Here is a 16,433-nt window from a genome sequence, read left to right as displayed (position 1 = left end):
CCCCAGCCACTAAAGCCAAAATATACTGAGCTGGTGTTGATGTCCCCACCTGTTATAATCCTGAAAAGGAATGGTCCCAATTTTTTTCTCATAGGGACAATGATTTATATGAACTAACATTGTTAATTTGATATCTCTGGTTTTCCTTCTGCAACTGAAAACTGTCTGTTTAAAGAAATGTGCAAATATGTGGTTGGAATATTGAATGTGTACCAGGGTTTTTGTTTTTTGGGAAGTGGGGGTGGTAGGGGAGGGAGAGGTGGAAGGGAACCGTGGGGAATAGATGGCTAGAAAGAATTAGTTTGTATAGTGCTGGGAAGAGACATTCCATGAATAATGCAGAAAACGGAACTAGGAGAGACATTTTTGGGAAAAGATTGCTTTGTGGGCTAGACAACTTCATTTATTCTAAAGAAAAGGCAACTCACACATCTTAGCAAATCAGTAGGATTGGTCCAGAAGAATAGGTTAAATTACTTCACCTCTCAGCTGTCTCTGATCTTTGGGGCCCAATGCACATCAGGCCACAACGAACAATTGGGTAGCCTGACTCTAATTTAAAACACAGGCTCAAAGTATTGGTTCTCTACTTAAATCCATTACTGCATCTATCTGGAGACTTTTTGTTGATGTATTTTTACATGTTCCAAATAAAATTAGCAAAAAGGACATACAGCACATGCCAATTATAATGGTAGCTTCCAGCTGCTGTATTATATTTATTATGTACGTGATATACAGAAAGGGACAAATACTATGACAGAAACACATCCCTGTGTGAACAGAGGTTCAGAGCAAGTGAGAAATAGGAATATGCTATATTGAGGAAATTAAGGACAAAAAACTTCTGCTGAGCTGGGTTTTTTTTTTTTTTTAATTCTGCACATTTATTTGAGGCAGGAGATGCTGGATCCAGCGTTCATTGATATAAGTGGGAATAGCTCCACTGAATTAAATGGGCAGTAGACTTGGTCCTAATAAGAGTTTGGATTGTATTTTTGGAGGGCATTTACTGGAAAAAAAAGTAACAGGAAATATATCAATTTGTTGGCTTGGCTGTTACATTTCAAATATAGACAGAACCTAGATGATGGTTTCTGGGAACATGTAAAACTTTTAGAGTATGTTTGTCTGTAAGAAAAGTTTATGCAGCTTGTGGAGATTTCCCCCCCTCCCTTTGTGGGAAGCTAACATTTCTGTAGCTCCTCTATCATCTCTTCACTTGCCAGCTTTCTCCACTAGCAACTCCCCTGTGTGCAGAATAGCACCAGAAATGCCCACAAAAGCTTCTAAAGTGTTAGTTACCACTGAAGAAGGAATGATTCAGTTTAATAGGTATAATTTGGTGCATGGTTTTGGTCCAGTAAAAACCACACGTTGTAAGGGTAATGGACTGTATGCACAGTATACAGATGTAGTATACGTAGGTCACTGAAGAATGCTTTATATTATTAAAAGAAAGGCCGTTTGTACTGCCTAATATTTTATATGTCTCTTGACAGGTGGAGCTTACTGGCAATAGCATTTATGAGTATATACATCCTTCTGACCATGATGAGATGACAGCAGTGCTTACAGCACACCAGCCTCTTCATCCTCACCTCTTACAAGGTACTTCCAGGAGATGTGATCAAATTGCAGCTGAAAAGCTAAAAAAGAAAGCTGCATTCAACACGGCAAGCTTATATGTTATCTGGTAAAGCTTTGTGTACACAAATGCAGAATGAGTACCAAACTGATACTGTAGCTCAGCATTTTGGCTTGTAGCAGCATAGGTAATAAGCAGCACTCCTAGCTTAATTAGTACCATTCATCCCAAAGGATCTTGGAGCATTTGCAATTTTAAATTGCAATTCAAACTTTACACAGGGATCATTTCATCCACCTCTGTTACGTAGCCACCTCTGAGGTAGAACATTACAGCTACATTATACAGTATTTTAGGAGAGGAAGTGAAGAAGAATATATTAGCCAATAGAAAATATGAGGACATGTCTCAATGCAATTTGTTAAATTTGGAATTTGGCTATGACACGAGAGGGAATACCCTTTCCTTTATGAAGAATGCAATGGGTTCTTTAATAACCACAAGCAGTCATGACTTACGCTTGGTGTCTTACTGAAAAGATAGGGGAAATATCTGCTCCTGGAGATGCTAATATCATACTGTGGTGTTGATTCATTACCAGCTCAGATGGAAAGAGTCATCTACTGAATCACCAGAGCTACTTCTTGAAGCATGCGGAGGTATAGTGGGGTTCTGTGTACTGACCAAGCACAATACTGCTTCGGGTAAAGTTTAGTAAGCAATCAGGTGTTTCAGGGGAGAAGGCAAAGCACCGTATTGACAAGATGAAATACACAGCTCAGACCGGAAATATCTAGTCCACAGTGGGCATGTTCACAGAATTAACACAACTATTAGCATCCTCCTGCACTTATTAATAGTACATCATCTCATTAGCATAACTCCTGCCATACTAATAATGTGATACCTATGTTTACCCTATCCCTTTTAGCTAATTTACTTTCCCATAACAATATTTTGAACTTTAAAATAACAGAACGTTTAGATTCATCATGTTTAATACATTTTGACACATTTTTCAAAATTGCTTAATCAGTTTCAGTCCTGTCAGTATTGGATTGGTTTTCTCAGGACATGGCTACTAATAACACGGAACGCTCCAGGCTACTTATGTTGCAGTTCTACTTAGAACTGGACTGTTTTGCTTATATGCCAATCTGTGAAATTTCTGCACCTTGACAGTGACTGTCTGTAATGACTCCACCAGAATGAACAGAGGTCCTTGTGTACACTCATCTGTCCCTTAAGGAATCAAGCTCTCACTATTTTTCTCCCATGTATTGATGGGTAGCTGGGCTGTCTCAAGTATTTCGAGTAAACCTCAGTGATTTCTCGAGTATCTCTGGCTGTCCATTTTCTCAATATTTGTAAAGATGTAACAACACTAGCTGTAATTGTCCATTCTATCTGCCCAGCTACCAGGCTGGACAGTGGTGTTGTATTTATGTCAAAGTACAGTTTGTTTCATTCTCTTTCCTCCAGTTATAGTTGTACGTCTTGTACTTGCTCAGGGCTTGAGTAACTGAACTTGTGTCAGAAGTGAGGTGGTTGTTTGACAATTTGCATAGGTTCTGCGGGAACTAACCCTTTTGGTGGACTTTTGGGGACTGATGTGTATTCCTCATGTTTAGATTTCATTAAGAGATTTTTCTCTCTCTGAATAGCTTGTAGGCAATGTGTTCTGTGGCTATTTTGGCAAGGAGATTGTGAGTTCAGCTGAGGAGGCCTTCACAAATTCTTGAAAATCTGCTCTTGAAAACCAGCATCCATGGTCATGTATTCCATGCCCGGCTGTGATAATTTAGGGAATCTACTCGTACAGCGTATGAATTGTGGTTGATGGTGTGAAGCTCGTATTATGAAAATCATTAAAATGTATCATCTGTGTGGATGTTGAATCCTGCATTTACTGACAGAGCTATAGAATGTCTATCCCAAACCAGATCCAATGGAGAGTCATTAACCTTAATGACTGTCCTCTGGACTGAACAATGGGTATACGAAGGAGGCTGAGTGAAGCTTGTCTGGAGGAAGGGGTAACTGGAGAGAGTGGAAAATCCCCAACAGGACAATGGTGACAAAACAGGGAGTTAAAAAGGACAGAATTTTGGAATTTAGGGTGGTAGATGACACTAGTTTCAGTTTCTAGGCAACTGGACTGTCAAGGTCCCACTGTCAGACACAGAGGTTTACACCTGGAGTGCATGCCGAGAGAGAGAGTCCTAAAGCCAGGAACAGTGCCTACACTTTGCCCAAACGCAGCAAGTTAAAAGCACATGGGATTAAGCAGCTGGATCTTTTCACAGCAGTCTGGTGAGTGTCCAACAGGGGGAGTTTGACTCAGTCTTATACTTGCCATCTTTATATGGGTAATCATTTATCTGGTGAGCTTGTTAGTTGTGAAAGCTCTGTGAATTTAGTGTAGTGATAAATTAATAGGAAATAGATTGTCAAATTCAGATAAATCCTCTCTTAGGCTCTGTCACGCTAGGGCTAGGATTTCATGACTCTGGCTTTTTTGTTTGTGCTTGTCTGAAGCAATTAACATATATTGCACTGACACATTAATTATAGAAGCTCTTATCTCAGTCCCAAACAAGATATCTGCTGTTCCTTGCTTACATTTTTCTAGACCTGGAGGACAGATACTTTTTTTGCAAAATAGCCTCAGGTTGAGATTTAATCATGCTCTTTCTTTGGGCTGTCCTTGTAAAAAATATGTTAATTTAAATTTACACACAGCTAGTTCTTTGTGTTTGTGTGGAATTCTGCTGATTTTATAAGTAGCACCATAATAGACACTTGCCTCATGGTGAGTTACATACCTACTTTTCAGGTGGTAGGTGATCTCTTTATAGTTCTGCTAATGGCATCTGCTATGTGTGGCTCCTTACCAACTTTATATTCCACATTAAAATGTTTTAGCATCATACACTGGATTCTAGGTCATGCTAAAGATGGAGTTTTTACCAATCATTTACAAATTTGTTTAATCAGCTTCTATATGCATATTTTCTCTTTCATAATCTATAATGTATTAGTGGAAATTAAGATGAACAGTTGCCAACATCTTCTTTGGAATCTAAGCATTTTTTCCCTCCTGTGTTGCTTAGGGATCTTGGTGGAAATGCCTTCCTGAAAAAGGCACGACTCTAAGCCAGGGGTTCCCAAACTTGGTTCACGGCTTGTTCAGGGTAAGCCCCTGGCGGGCCGCAAGACACTTTGTTTACCTGAGCGTCCGCAGGTATGGCCGCTTGCAGCTTCCAGTGGCCATGGTTCGCGGTTACTTTTTAGCTTTACTCTTTTTTTATCCCCCTTCAACATAAACAAAAAACTTTGTAGATGTATTAAAATGGGAAAGAAAACATTGCCGTTCAGGTAAACAAAGTGTCTCGCAGCCCAGCAGGGGCTTACCCTGAACAAGCCGCAAACCAAGTTTGGGAACCCCTGCTCTAGGTCTTAGGACAGTGTTTGCCAAATGGTGGATCACGATCACAAGTGTTGGGTTGTCATGTCCAGGGCCAGATTAACCCATCACTGTGTCTTGGCCTAGGCAAACATACACTTCTCCCCTTCAGGACAACTGGGCCAAACCAATGGTGCTACAACAGTGTGTACCAGGTCACAACACCTGGAATGGAGAGTGGGGCCCAGGATTATGGGACAGGAGCCACTGGTGCAGTGTAGGCTCAACCTGCCCCCCACTCCACAGGCCAGAACTAGGGTTGCAGGGCCAGAGCTAAGGGTGGGTCACACAATATGGAGCTAGTAGGTTGCCTGATTGAAAAGTTTGGGAACCACTGCTTCAGGACATGCATCTGGCTTAATTAAATCACATTTTAAAACTGATGAAGTGGCATTTATTGTTTAATAGATCAAATTGCTGATTTACATTTGTATTCTCAATGCCTTTATGGACTCAATTATTGAATTATAGAGTGAAATCCTGAAGTCAAGGGAATTTTTGTGATTGACTGACTTCGAAAGTGAGGATTCCAATGAATTTTGCCATATAGATTATTATTCAAATAAACTGCTGTTGGTCGTCTTTGGCTTCAAATAAATCCCTGGTGAAAAGGACATTTCCACTAATGTGTTTTTTACCCAAATTAGAAATGAAAGCTACTTTTATCAGTTTATGTCCCAGAGTTATTTTTGACTCTAAATTCAGTTTTAGTCATCTTCCCTCTTTTTAAAGCTTGCCCAAGTTGTCCAGGTCCCATGTCCAAATAAAAAGCTCCCCATTATAAATTTGGAGAGATTTACAAGGTTTTAATATGTAAAGTTACTTTTTGAAGTTTCCCAGGAGCAGAACTAGTACCATACGGCAGTCATTTAAATTCATAATATCTAAAAGTTACTAACTTACAGCCTTGCTTATTTAACTTTCCTTGTCAAAATATATGTCCCACATCTAATACTCAGAACATTATCCAGTGAAAACTAGTTTAATCTGCCAAATCAGCAAAAATATTCTACATGTTGTAAATAAATGTGAACATACATATCTGCACTTTTCAATTCGTCTTTGAGATGTGTGGTCCCTACATGGATTGCAAACATGGGTGTGCATACACAGGAACTGTTCATAGTAGTGTCCATTGACTCGCATGGGCGTCGATGGCGTGGTGTATCTGAGGCTGTGCGGGTCGACGCTGCTCCAGTTCCCTCTTACTACTGAATGGCCAGAATCAAAACCCCTGTTCCTCAGTGCTCTTAGCTTGCTAAGAGAACTATTCTTCTACATTTTTTCTTTAGTTGTATATAGTTGTCCATCACATAGATGGCCAGTCAGTTATCTCTCCACCCCTTTGCGACACTTCCCAGCAAGCCATGTTTAAATACTGTGCTTCTTGCTTCTGCTCCTCCTCCATGAATGATAAGCATCTGTCACTCCTTCCCGTCCCGTACCTGGGAAACTAGAGAGCTTCGCTTGTGCAGGTTCCTTAAGGAGGAGACTACACACTCATGTGCGCAATCGGATCCGGCACCAGCAGATCTGTCAGAGCACTGACCAACACCAGCAGTGAGCACTGCCCTAGGACTTTCCTGCCCAGCACCACTGTCTCATCTGCCCAAATCCCATTGGGCACACAAGAAACACTGGCATGGACACAAGGGCAGGTCCCCAATGGGGACCACCTGTAAATGTAGCATAGCCTTCCCGAGCATGCAGATTGGGTGTGAAGTTGCACATTGACCCGGATGCTTCTGCTCCAAAGAGTTCTTATGTGGACTGGATGTCCAAGCACCACACTCTGCCAGCATTGCCTTCTGCCCCAGTGACTGGCCCACCGCTCTCACCTCCGGCACCGTCCACACCACCAGGACTGTCCGGACTTTCCCATTCAGCCGCGTGCACTCCAGAACGCCTGTCCCCTTTGATGCCAACGGCTGAGCTGATGCTGCCGCTTGCTGGCTCTTCTCTGCGCTTGGACCCTTCGGCTTCTCTCAAGCCTCCATTCCCTGCTACAGAACCTCTCCTGCTCCTGGACTACCTGGCGTTGTCCCATCCTGTGCTGCTGGTTCCAACGACCCTACCTTTGCCTGACCCATCTTCGGACTTGGACTGGTCTTCAGACCCTGACTCACCCGGATCCCAGCAGCCAGCCTTATCCACCGGCCTATTGCCCATTTGTCTATCCATGTTTCCTTTATCCACGGGGAGCACTGATGTTCGGCAACCCCTATATAAGAGCACTATTGGCCTTACTGACCTGCTTGGGACCCATACTGTCACTGTGGCCTCCTAATGTGCCCGCATCACTGTCTATCCCTGACCCACATTGTTCCTTCCTCTGCCTACGGGGATCCTCATGATGCTCCTGGCGCTGTTGGCACCTCTGGTTTTGTCGCCGATGATGCGCTCATCCCTCCCTCCCTCTCTTCCTCCCCTGCCCGATGACCACGTGTAGTACCAGGCCCTGCTTCATTGCATGACGGCAGCCCTCAGTCTGCCTGTGGAGGATATCCGGGGTCCCCAGAACCAGTTCCAGGACATCCTGCAACCCCCTGGTCCTTCCCGTACTACCTTGCCCATACATGATGCCATCCTCCAACCCACACAGGCTGTTAGGCACATGCTGGCCTCCTGCTCCCCCCATCCCTAAGTGGGTGGAACAACAGTATTTTGTGCCATTCAAGGGAATGGACTTTTTGTTCACACACCCTCCACCTAACTCCTTGGTGGTCCACGTAGCTATGGAGCGTGCCCGCCAACATCATTTCAAATCCACCCCCCAAGAATGGGCGGTGAAGAAACGCAACCTTCTTAGGCACAAGGTCTATTCCACTGTAGGTCTCCAGTTCCTCATCACCAGTTAACTGGCCAACTTGGTTAAGTAAGACTTCCTGGCATACACTAAGTTGGTAGACTTCCAAGCCTTCCTTCCTCTGGTAAAGCAGCAGGACTTTCAAAGTCTCCTGGATGAGGGCAAGCTGGTTGCCAAGGTGGCCTTCCAAGGTCAATGGCGCTAACACCGCGTCCTGGGGCCTTGCTTATGCAATAGTGCTCTGCCGCCACTCTTGGTTGTAGTCCATCGGGTTCCCAAAGGAGCTTCAAACTACGCTTGAGGACCTCCCCTTTGACAACCATAAGCTTTTCAGTGATAAAACCAATAAGATCCTCCATGTCCACAAGGACTTCCAGACCACCCCTTCGGTCGCTGGGTATCTATACGCCAGCTCTGACCCGCAAGCAACATTGGTCATCCTTCCGCCGCTGCCAACCTGAGCCGTCTCATCACCACCCATGCTCCCAGCGACCCCTATCTTCTGCTGCCACCACCTCTGCCTTCTTGCAATGCCCATTCCAGCAGAACTTTTGACTTGTGGGCCAGAGATAAAAAGTAGTAGCCTTTACCCTGTGGAAAATAATGCATGAGAGAGGGAATCATGAAAGAAACATGATGATCTTTTCTAAGCTCATACTACAAGAAGAATATAAATACTCATATTTTAATAGCTGCCTTCTTTCAGAAGAGATGAAAGATGTGTTAGAGCAATGAAAATGGATTTCATACTTTCACCCCCAAGGATAATTAGGGTTGCATAACGCTAACCATAATTTCACAGAAATGCTTGGAGTACTCATGTGCAATATGAGTGAACAAATGCATAAATTCAGTATCCAAAATAACCAGATGTACTTCATTTACTGCACCATGACATTTATCCTGTTTGCAACAGTTAAAAAAAAAAACAAAACTAACAAATCACCAAATTATAAACATACCATTTTATTTTTAAACCGTGCTCAAAGTCAGACATATTGTCTAACGTACTAGCTAAAGAAGGAAGGGGGAATAACTGAAATGACGCACTTTGTGGAAACTAAAATATAATAAATTAAATTAAATTTAAAAAATTCCAGCGGCAATATATTATCTCTAGAGTTTTCTTCATAACGTGTTGCTTGGTTTAGGACCTGGCCCTCTTTTGGCAAGGCTGGTGTTCAAATAATTATTTGGCTTTATGATGGGTTTTACATTAACTTCTTTGTGATTTCTCATATATATGGTATTAAGTGAGTAGCTGGAATCAGTCAAGCACACAGTATGGAGTTCATTAAAGCAGACACATGCACAGGATAATGTGGCGGTATGAAGAAATATGGGTGAAACAGAAAATTGCAATTGAATTGCAATTTAGTAAAATTTCAGGTTTAAAAATAAACTACGATAAGTCTGAAATTTGGAACTTTGGTAGGTATCCCAACTTCTAAAAACCATAAATGATAAATATAAATGGGTGTCTCTATAATATTAATTACCCTCCTCTGATTAAGTTAGAACAGATGTAGAAAACTGGTAAAGTACAAAGTCTCACGTCTACGGAAAATTGTATCAATAAAAATGATTCTTACCTCAGATCAATTTAGTCTTCCCTACACTATCAATAATCATCCCAGGGAACATCTTGATGAGTGGCAACCCTGATGAACAAATTCATTTGAGGACACAAGAAGCCAAGAGTCAAACAAACAGGCTACCCTACAAAGACCTTGGCAAGAAGGAGGACTAATGCTACCCAAAATTAAAATATCATCCAGCAAACCAAAGCAGAAATTTACTGTATTAGATAACCCAGGAGAGAGCGCGAGAGAGTGAGAACTATATAGAACAGGCACAGTGTCCTACCATCAAACACCACATGGTTCCTTGAATTAAGACAATCTCTAGACTGAAAATAATGTCTCTATAATAGGGCTGTCAAGTGATTAAAAAAATTAATCACGATTAATTGTGCAATTAATTGCACTGTTAATAATAGAATACTATTTATTTAAATATTTTGGATGTTTTCTACATTTTGAAATATATTGATTTCAGTTACAACACAGAATACAAAGTGTACAGTGCTCATTTTATATTTATTTTTGATTAAAATATTTGCACTGTAAAAAACAAATAGTATTTCTCATTTCACCTAATACAAGTACTGCAGTGCAATAACTATCATGAATGTTGAACTTACAAATATAGAATTATGTACAAAAAAACTGCATTCAAAAATAAAACAATGTAAAATTTTAGAGCCTACAAGTCCACTCAGTCCTACTTCTTGTTCAGCCAATCACTCAGACAAAAAGTTTGGTTACAATTTGCAGGAGATAATACTGCCCGCTTCTTATTTACAATGTCACCTGAAAGTGAGAACAGGCATTTGAATGGGCACAGTTGTAGCCAGCGTTGCAAGATATTTATGTGCCAGATGAATTATAGATTAATATCCCTTCATGCTTAAACCACCATTGCAGAGGACATGCGTCCATGCTGATGATGGGTTCTGCTTGATAATGATCCAGAGCGGTATGGACCGATACACATTCATTTTAATCGTCTGAGTCAGATGCCACCAGCAGAAGGTTGGTTTTCTTTTTTGGTGGTTTGAGTTCTGTAGTTTCCACATCAAAGTGTTGCTCTTTTAAGACTTCTGAAAGCATGCTCCATACCTCATCCCTCCCAGATTTTGGATGGCACTTCAGATTCTTAAACCTTGGGTTGAGTGCTGTAAATATTTTTAGAAATCTCACATTGGTACCTTCTTTGCATTTTGTCAAATCTGCAGTGAAAGTGTTCTTAAAATGAACAACGTGCTGGGTCATCATCAGAGACTGCTATAACATGAAATACATGGCAGAATGCTGGTAAAACAGAGCAGGAGATATATAATTCTCCCCCAAGGAATTCAGACACAAATTTAATTAACGCATTATTTTTATAATGAGCATTATCAGCATGGAAGCACATTCTCTGGAATGGTGGCTGAAGCATGAAGGGGCATGTGAATATTTAGCATATCGGGCACATAAATGCTTTGCAATGCTGGCTACAAAAGTGCCATGTGAATGCCTGTTCTTGGTTTCAGGTGATACTGTAAATAGGAAGCAGGCAGCAGCATCTCCCATAAATGTAAACAATCTTGTTTGTCTTAGGGATTGACTGAATAAGAAGTAGGAGTGAGTGGATTTGTGGGCTCTTAAGTTTTACATTGTTTTGTTTTTGAGTGCAGTTATGTAATAAAAAATGTACGTTTGTAAGTTACACTTTCATGATAAAGAGATTTCACTACAGTACTTGTATGAGGTGAATAGGAAAATTCTACTTTTGTTGATCATTTTTACAGTGCAGATATTTGTAATAAAAATAATATAAAGTGAGCACTGTACACTTTGTAATCTGTGCTATAATAAAAATCAATATATTTGAAAATATAGAAAAACATCCCAAATATTTAGTACATTTCAATTGGTATTCTATTGTTTAATCACAATTTTTTTTAGTTAATCGCATGAGTTAAAGGATTAATCGACAGCCCTAGTCTATAACCACCCTTTTCTGAGAGCAACAATAGAGGCATGGGATAACAAAAATTAAGCCCAGACCGATCACCTCTAATGTCCATAGTACATAACACCAAATTCAACCCTAGTAAAACTCTGGGATACTTTAAAACCTGGCATCATATTTGTATTACAAGAGTTAGGCAACTACTCAGAGACGTTACATTCAGATAATTTGAAGAAAAAAAAATCAACTTGCAAGAAATACTAAAGTTCTGTTGTACCAATATCTGCAATTGCAACATTTTTCAAACCACCATTTTAAAGGTAAACCTTAGCAGAAAATTAACAGTGAAAAATTTCTTGTCACTATTATGAAACACAAGGATCTACTTTCCCCCTTATATAAAGTTATTTTCAGTTTTTGCTTAGAGGAAACACACTTTTCATGAAGAGGTGGAATGCAGATTTGTGCAAGGAAATTAAGGATGAGGATTGGGGGAGTATTTGGAACAGCAGTCTATACCTCAATATACACATTCATAAAGAAGACTATGTTAAAGTCCTCTATCAATGGTACCTAATGCTCGTTAAACACATCTATGGTTCAGGCATGGGCAAATACTGAAATGAGTGTTATGAAGTGGGCTAGTTTCTTCACATATGGTGATTCTGTCCAAAAATTCAGACACTTTGAAAAAGAGGTTGAAAACTCCTTTAAGGAGATGACAGGTATTTTTGTGAATTTTCCCCAAAAGTTCTGTGCTGTATAACAGACACAAAGAAACGATTACTCATGTGATAGTTGCAGCAAGAATCATAATTGTAAGGTGGTGGAAGAGACGTGACTCCTCTAAATCAATTGACTTGTCCCAGAAAGTATGGGAAATACGAGTATTAGAAAAGCTAACCCATCAAGTCAAAGTTCTACAGGGAAGAAGATAAAAACTTGGCGGAATTTTCCTGGAGAGAATCATCCCTCACCATGAAACCTGAGAGACTGAGAACTTTTTATTTTTAATATTGAGGAAGGAGAGATTGTTCAACTGCCACCTTACTAGTTTGCCACTGCCCTGTTGTTACAGACTCATGAAGGCCAGGCTATGTATTGGAATTACTGTGTACACAAAACATATTCTCGAAAGAATTGTAAAGTTAGTGCTACAGAAATATTTCTGTTAAAATGTATTGGCTCTGTTGCTTAAGACCCTGCTTTCACTTCCACAAATGATCTTTAGAAAAGAACTTGTCATAAAAATTGGTGTTCATCATCCATCTGGATGTTTATATGGCCCCCATCACCATCTGTTCATTAATGGTTCTGAAGTTAACCTTCACATCCCCATGAGGGAGGAAAATATTGTCCTTATTTTACAAACAAGGAACTGAGGCAGAGTTGGTGACTTGCTCAAGCTCACACAGGGAGCCAGTACCAAAGCCATGAACTGAACTGAAACCTCCCAAATCCCATGCCTTAACCCCGGGACCATTCTTCCATCATAGAAATGCATACTGTATAGCTTCCACCCACCTACTTGTGTATATCATTATTTAAACTTGATAGTAGATATGCCAGTTCATTAAAGTGCCTATTGTTCCCACAATAAACTAATTTGCATTAGTAAGATAAATGGATAATTCCAATGTTTTGCTGGAATTCCAGTCCCATTTAATAGATTCATAGATACTAAGGTCAGAAGGGACCATTCTGATCATCTAGTCCGACCTCCTGCACAGCGCAGGCCACAGAATGTCACCCACCCACTCCTATGAAAAACCTCACCCATGTCTGAGCTATTGAAGTCCTTAAATCATGGTTCAAAACTTCAAGGAGCAGAGAAGCCTCCCTCCAGTCAACCATGCCCCATGCTACAGAGGAAGGCAAAAAAACCTCCAGGGCCTCTCCAATCTGCCCTGGAGGAAAATTCCTTCCCGACCCCAAATATGGCAATCAGCTAAACCCTGAGCACATGGGCAAGATTCACCAGCCAGATACCCAGGAAATAATTTTCTATAGTAAATCAGATCCCATCCATCTAATATCCCATCTCAGGGGATTTGGCTTATTTACCCTGAATATTTAAAGATCAATTACTTACCAAAATCCCATTATCCCATCATACCATCTCCTCCATAAACTTATCGAGTAGAATCTTAAAACCAGATAGATCTTTTGCCCCCACTGCTTCCCTTGGAAGGCTATTCCAAAACTTCACTCCTCTGATGGTTAAAAACCTTCGTCTGATTTCAAGTCTAAACTTCCTGGTGGCCAGTTTATACCCATTTGTTCTTGTGTCCACATTGGTGCTGAGCTTAAATAATTCCTCTCCCTCTTCTATATTTATCCCTCTGATATATTTAGAGAGAGCAATCATATCTCCCCTCAACCTTCTTTTAGTTAGGCTAAACAAGCCAAGCTCCTTAAGTCTCCTTTCATAAGACAAGTTTTCCATTCCTCGGATCATCCTAGTAGCCCTTCTCTGTACCTGCTCCAGTTTGAATTCATCCTTTTTAAACATGGGAGACCAGAACTGCACACAGTATTCTAGGTGAGGTCTCACCAGTGCCTTGTATAACGGTACTAAAACCTCCTTATCCCTACTGGAAATGCCTCTCCTGATGCATCCCAAAACCGCATTAGCTTTTTTCACAGCCATATCACATTGGCGGCTCATAGTCATCCTATGATCAACCAATACTCCAAGGTCCTTCTCCTCTTCCGTTACTTCTAATTGATGCGTCCCCAACTTGTATTATTATTAATATTATTGTAAAAAATCCTAAATTGGCCTTTTAAAAATATTTTATTGAACATTAAAAGTAAAACTATAATTCTGAAATAATACAGAGGGTGGCATTTTGGCATGAAGTGACAGTAAGTTGTAAGGAAATTCTTGGGCCTTCAATTCAACGATCAGGAAAAGCAGTTGATTTGGAAGGTTGATACTAGGTGAGATGCAACCTGTATTGCAATTTTTCCTTTAAGCATAGCTCTAACATGAAAAGTGCTTCCTTTTTCTGCAGATGTTTTCTGGGATATTTAAATAGAGTACAATGCAGAGTGTTAATAGTTTCTATGTAGCATCTGAGGCTAAAGCAACTGCAGGTGTTAACTGGGTGACAGATGCATAAAAATACACAGCACAAAATTTGCAGTAAAGTCAAATTAAGACAGATTGTTAGAATAATATACTAGGAGCTAATCCAAAGCCCATTGAAGTCAATGGAAAGACTCCAATTGACTTCAGTGGGCTTTGGATCAAGGCTGGGAAGAAATCAATGTGTTGAAACTTACCTGAAAACACCTTTCAAAGTGCCCGTTCATTGAAGTAGAGTGAGATTCTTCTGCTGCTTCTGTCACTTCCTGCCAAAATGGTAGTTGTGACACTGCACCCCATATTCTTCGTAGTGATACTATTATGATACGATTATAGCATAATTATGATGCATCTTATGCAAGACAAGTCATGTGAAGTGTCATTGGAAAGATTATGATTTGCTGACTATGATTATCTTATTTGTACGCATGTGTCATTTTTGTATCTGAAGTTATAAATGACAACGTATCTGTACTTCAAATGTAGTTACACCTGGGTAACGCCCGCTACACAAGATGCTTTCAGTCAAGATAGTGGGTGGGGAAGGGCCTATTCAGGATAATGGGCCATCAGGAAAAACAATAGGCCTTAGGAAAAGATTATCCCCCACCTGGTGAGCCTTCCTGAGAACACTCCAAACAGCCTGTAAGTAATGGCTACTATGACTCTACAAGGACATGTGACTAGGCCACATGATTCTGGACTCCAGCTTGGGATGTCAATATTTTCTTACAAACCGGTCTGGGAACCGAATTTTGAAACAAAGGGTTCCCGCCATATGCTACAGCTATGTAAGGTAGGGAGTGACATCATCTGGGGTTCTTCACTCCCCACACAAGAAGACTCCTGGAAACACCTGAGGAGCAAAGACTGAACGGGGGAAAGTGCTGGACCCAGGCTAAAGGGATTTCTAGCCTGTGAATGAAACACCTGGGGATTCCAAGTTGTAAAGCAAGTGCAGCTTGCCCCTTAAGAATCTGCAGCCGCTTGTATCATCTCTTAGGGAGAGAATCTGCTAATTCATATCCAGTCTGTTTAGTATATTAAGCTTAGTTTGTGTTTTTTTGTTTATTTGCTAGGTAATCTGCTTTGATCTGTTTGCGATCACTAAAAATCACTTAAAATCTGTCCTTTGTAGTTAATATACGTATTTTATGTTTTAATCCAAACCAGTGATCTTTGACTGGAGAGCTTGGGGAAAATCTCTGCTTGGTTACCATTGTTCTCTTCACATTGAGGGAGAGGCGGATTGGGTATTAAACCCAAATATTGGCCAGATTTGACCAGAGCAGGATAGTACTGCTATGGGGTCCTAGGCTGGGAAGCTGGTGGTTAGAGAGCCTGCATGTAACTGCAGCTGGGTGAGTCCCTACCTGTGTGAATGCTGGTGAAAGTGCAGGCTGGAGGCCTTTGCAGCTTGTCACAGCAGCACAGTGTGAGAGGGAGCCCAGGCTGATGGGTGAGAGGGCTCAGTGGTAACTAGTTCCACATGGCACCCTGGGGAGCAAAAGCTTAGAACTATTGACTACCTTTGGATATATTAGAACTGCCATAGGTATTTCTCAAAAAAAAAAAAATTGCTACATGAGAATTTTAAATTTTTAAAAGAGGATATTTATGTACCTGAGCAGGGCTTAATTAACAAAACGTCAGTGACTTTTCCATTAAAAACATTTTGCTTAAAAACTTCTCTTAAGAGGCTTGTGAGTGCCCTGAATAAGTAACAACTTTATAAAGTGTCTAGGCTTGCAAGTTTTGGCCCAGTGACTGGCAATGTACAGTGAGATTACAACAACATGAACTTTTCAATAAGTTTTATATTCTTTTACTGCTTCCAAGATATTGATCCATGGTTCATCTATTGCCTTCAGATCCTACCATATGAGAGACTGAATTTGTAAACCCTGCCCTTGAGGCCAGCAGAGGCTAAGATGTCACTGCTCAAGGGAAAGGCCTTTCATTT

At 40.7% G+C, this 16,433-nt stretch overlaps 1 protein-coding gene across 3 annotated transcripts in view; it reads left to right on the top strand.

Annotated features, from left to right (window-relative positions):
- SIM2 (SIM bHLH transcription factor 2) overlaps positions 1-16,433 on the top strand; it is a 90,266-nt gene that overhangs the window by 25,217 nt on the left and 48,616 nt on the right. For all 3 annotated transcript variants that reach the window (XR_006278714.1, XM_038417221.2, XM_043507585.1), the window contains exon 4: positions 1,503-1,611. Coding sequence is in view for 2 of the 3 variants with exons in the window: in XM_038417221.2 (XP_038273149.1) it covers positions 1,503-1,611 (109 nt within the window). In the remaining variant the exon portion in view is untranslated. The remainder of the gene's footprint in view (positions 1-1,502; positions 1,612-16,433) is intronic.

This window comes from Dermochelys coriacea, chromosome 1 (genome assembly GCF_009764565.3).
Source record: "Dermochelys coriacea isolate rDerCor1 chromosome 1, rDerCor1.pri.v4, whole genome shotgun sequence".
Classification (NCBI taxonomy): domain Eukaryota; kingdom Metazoa; phylum Chordata; order Testudines; family Dermochelyidae; genus Dermochelys; species Dermochelys coriacea.
The sequence above is the reverse complement of the archived record's forward strand: the minus strand, read 5'-3'. Positions and strand labels throughout refer to the sequence as shown.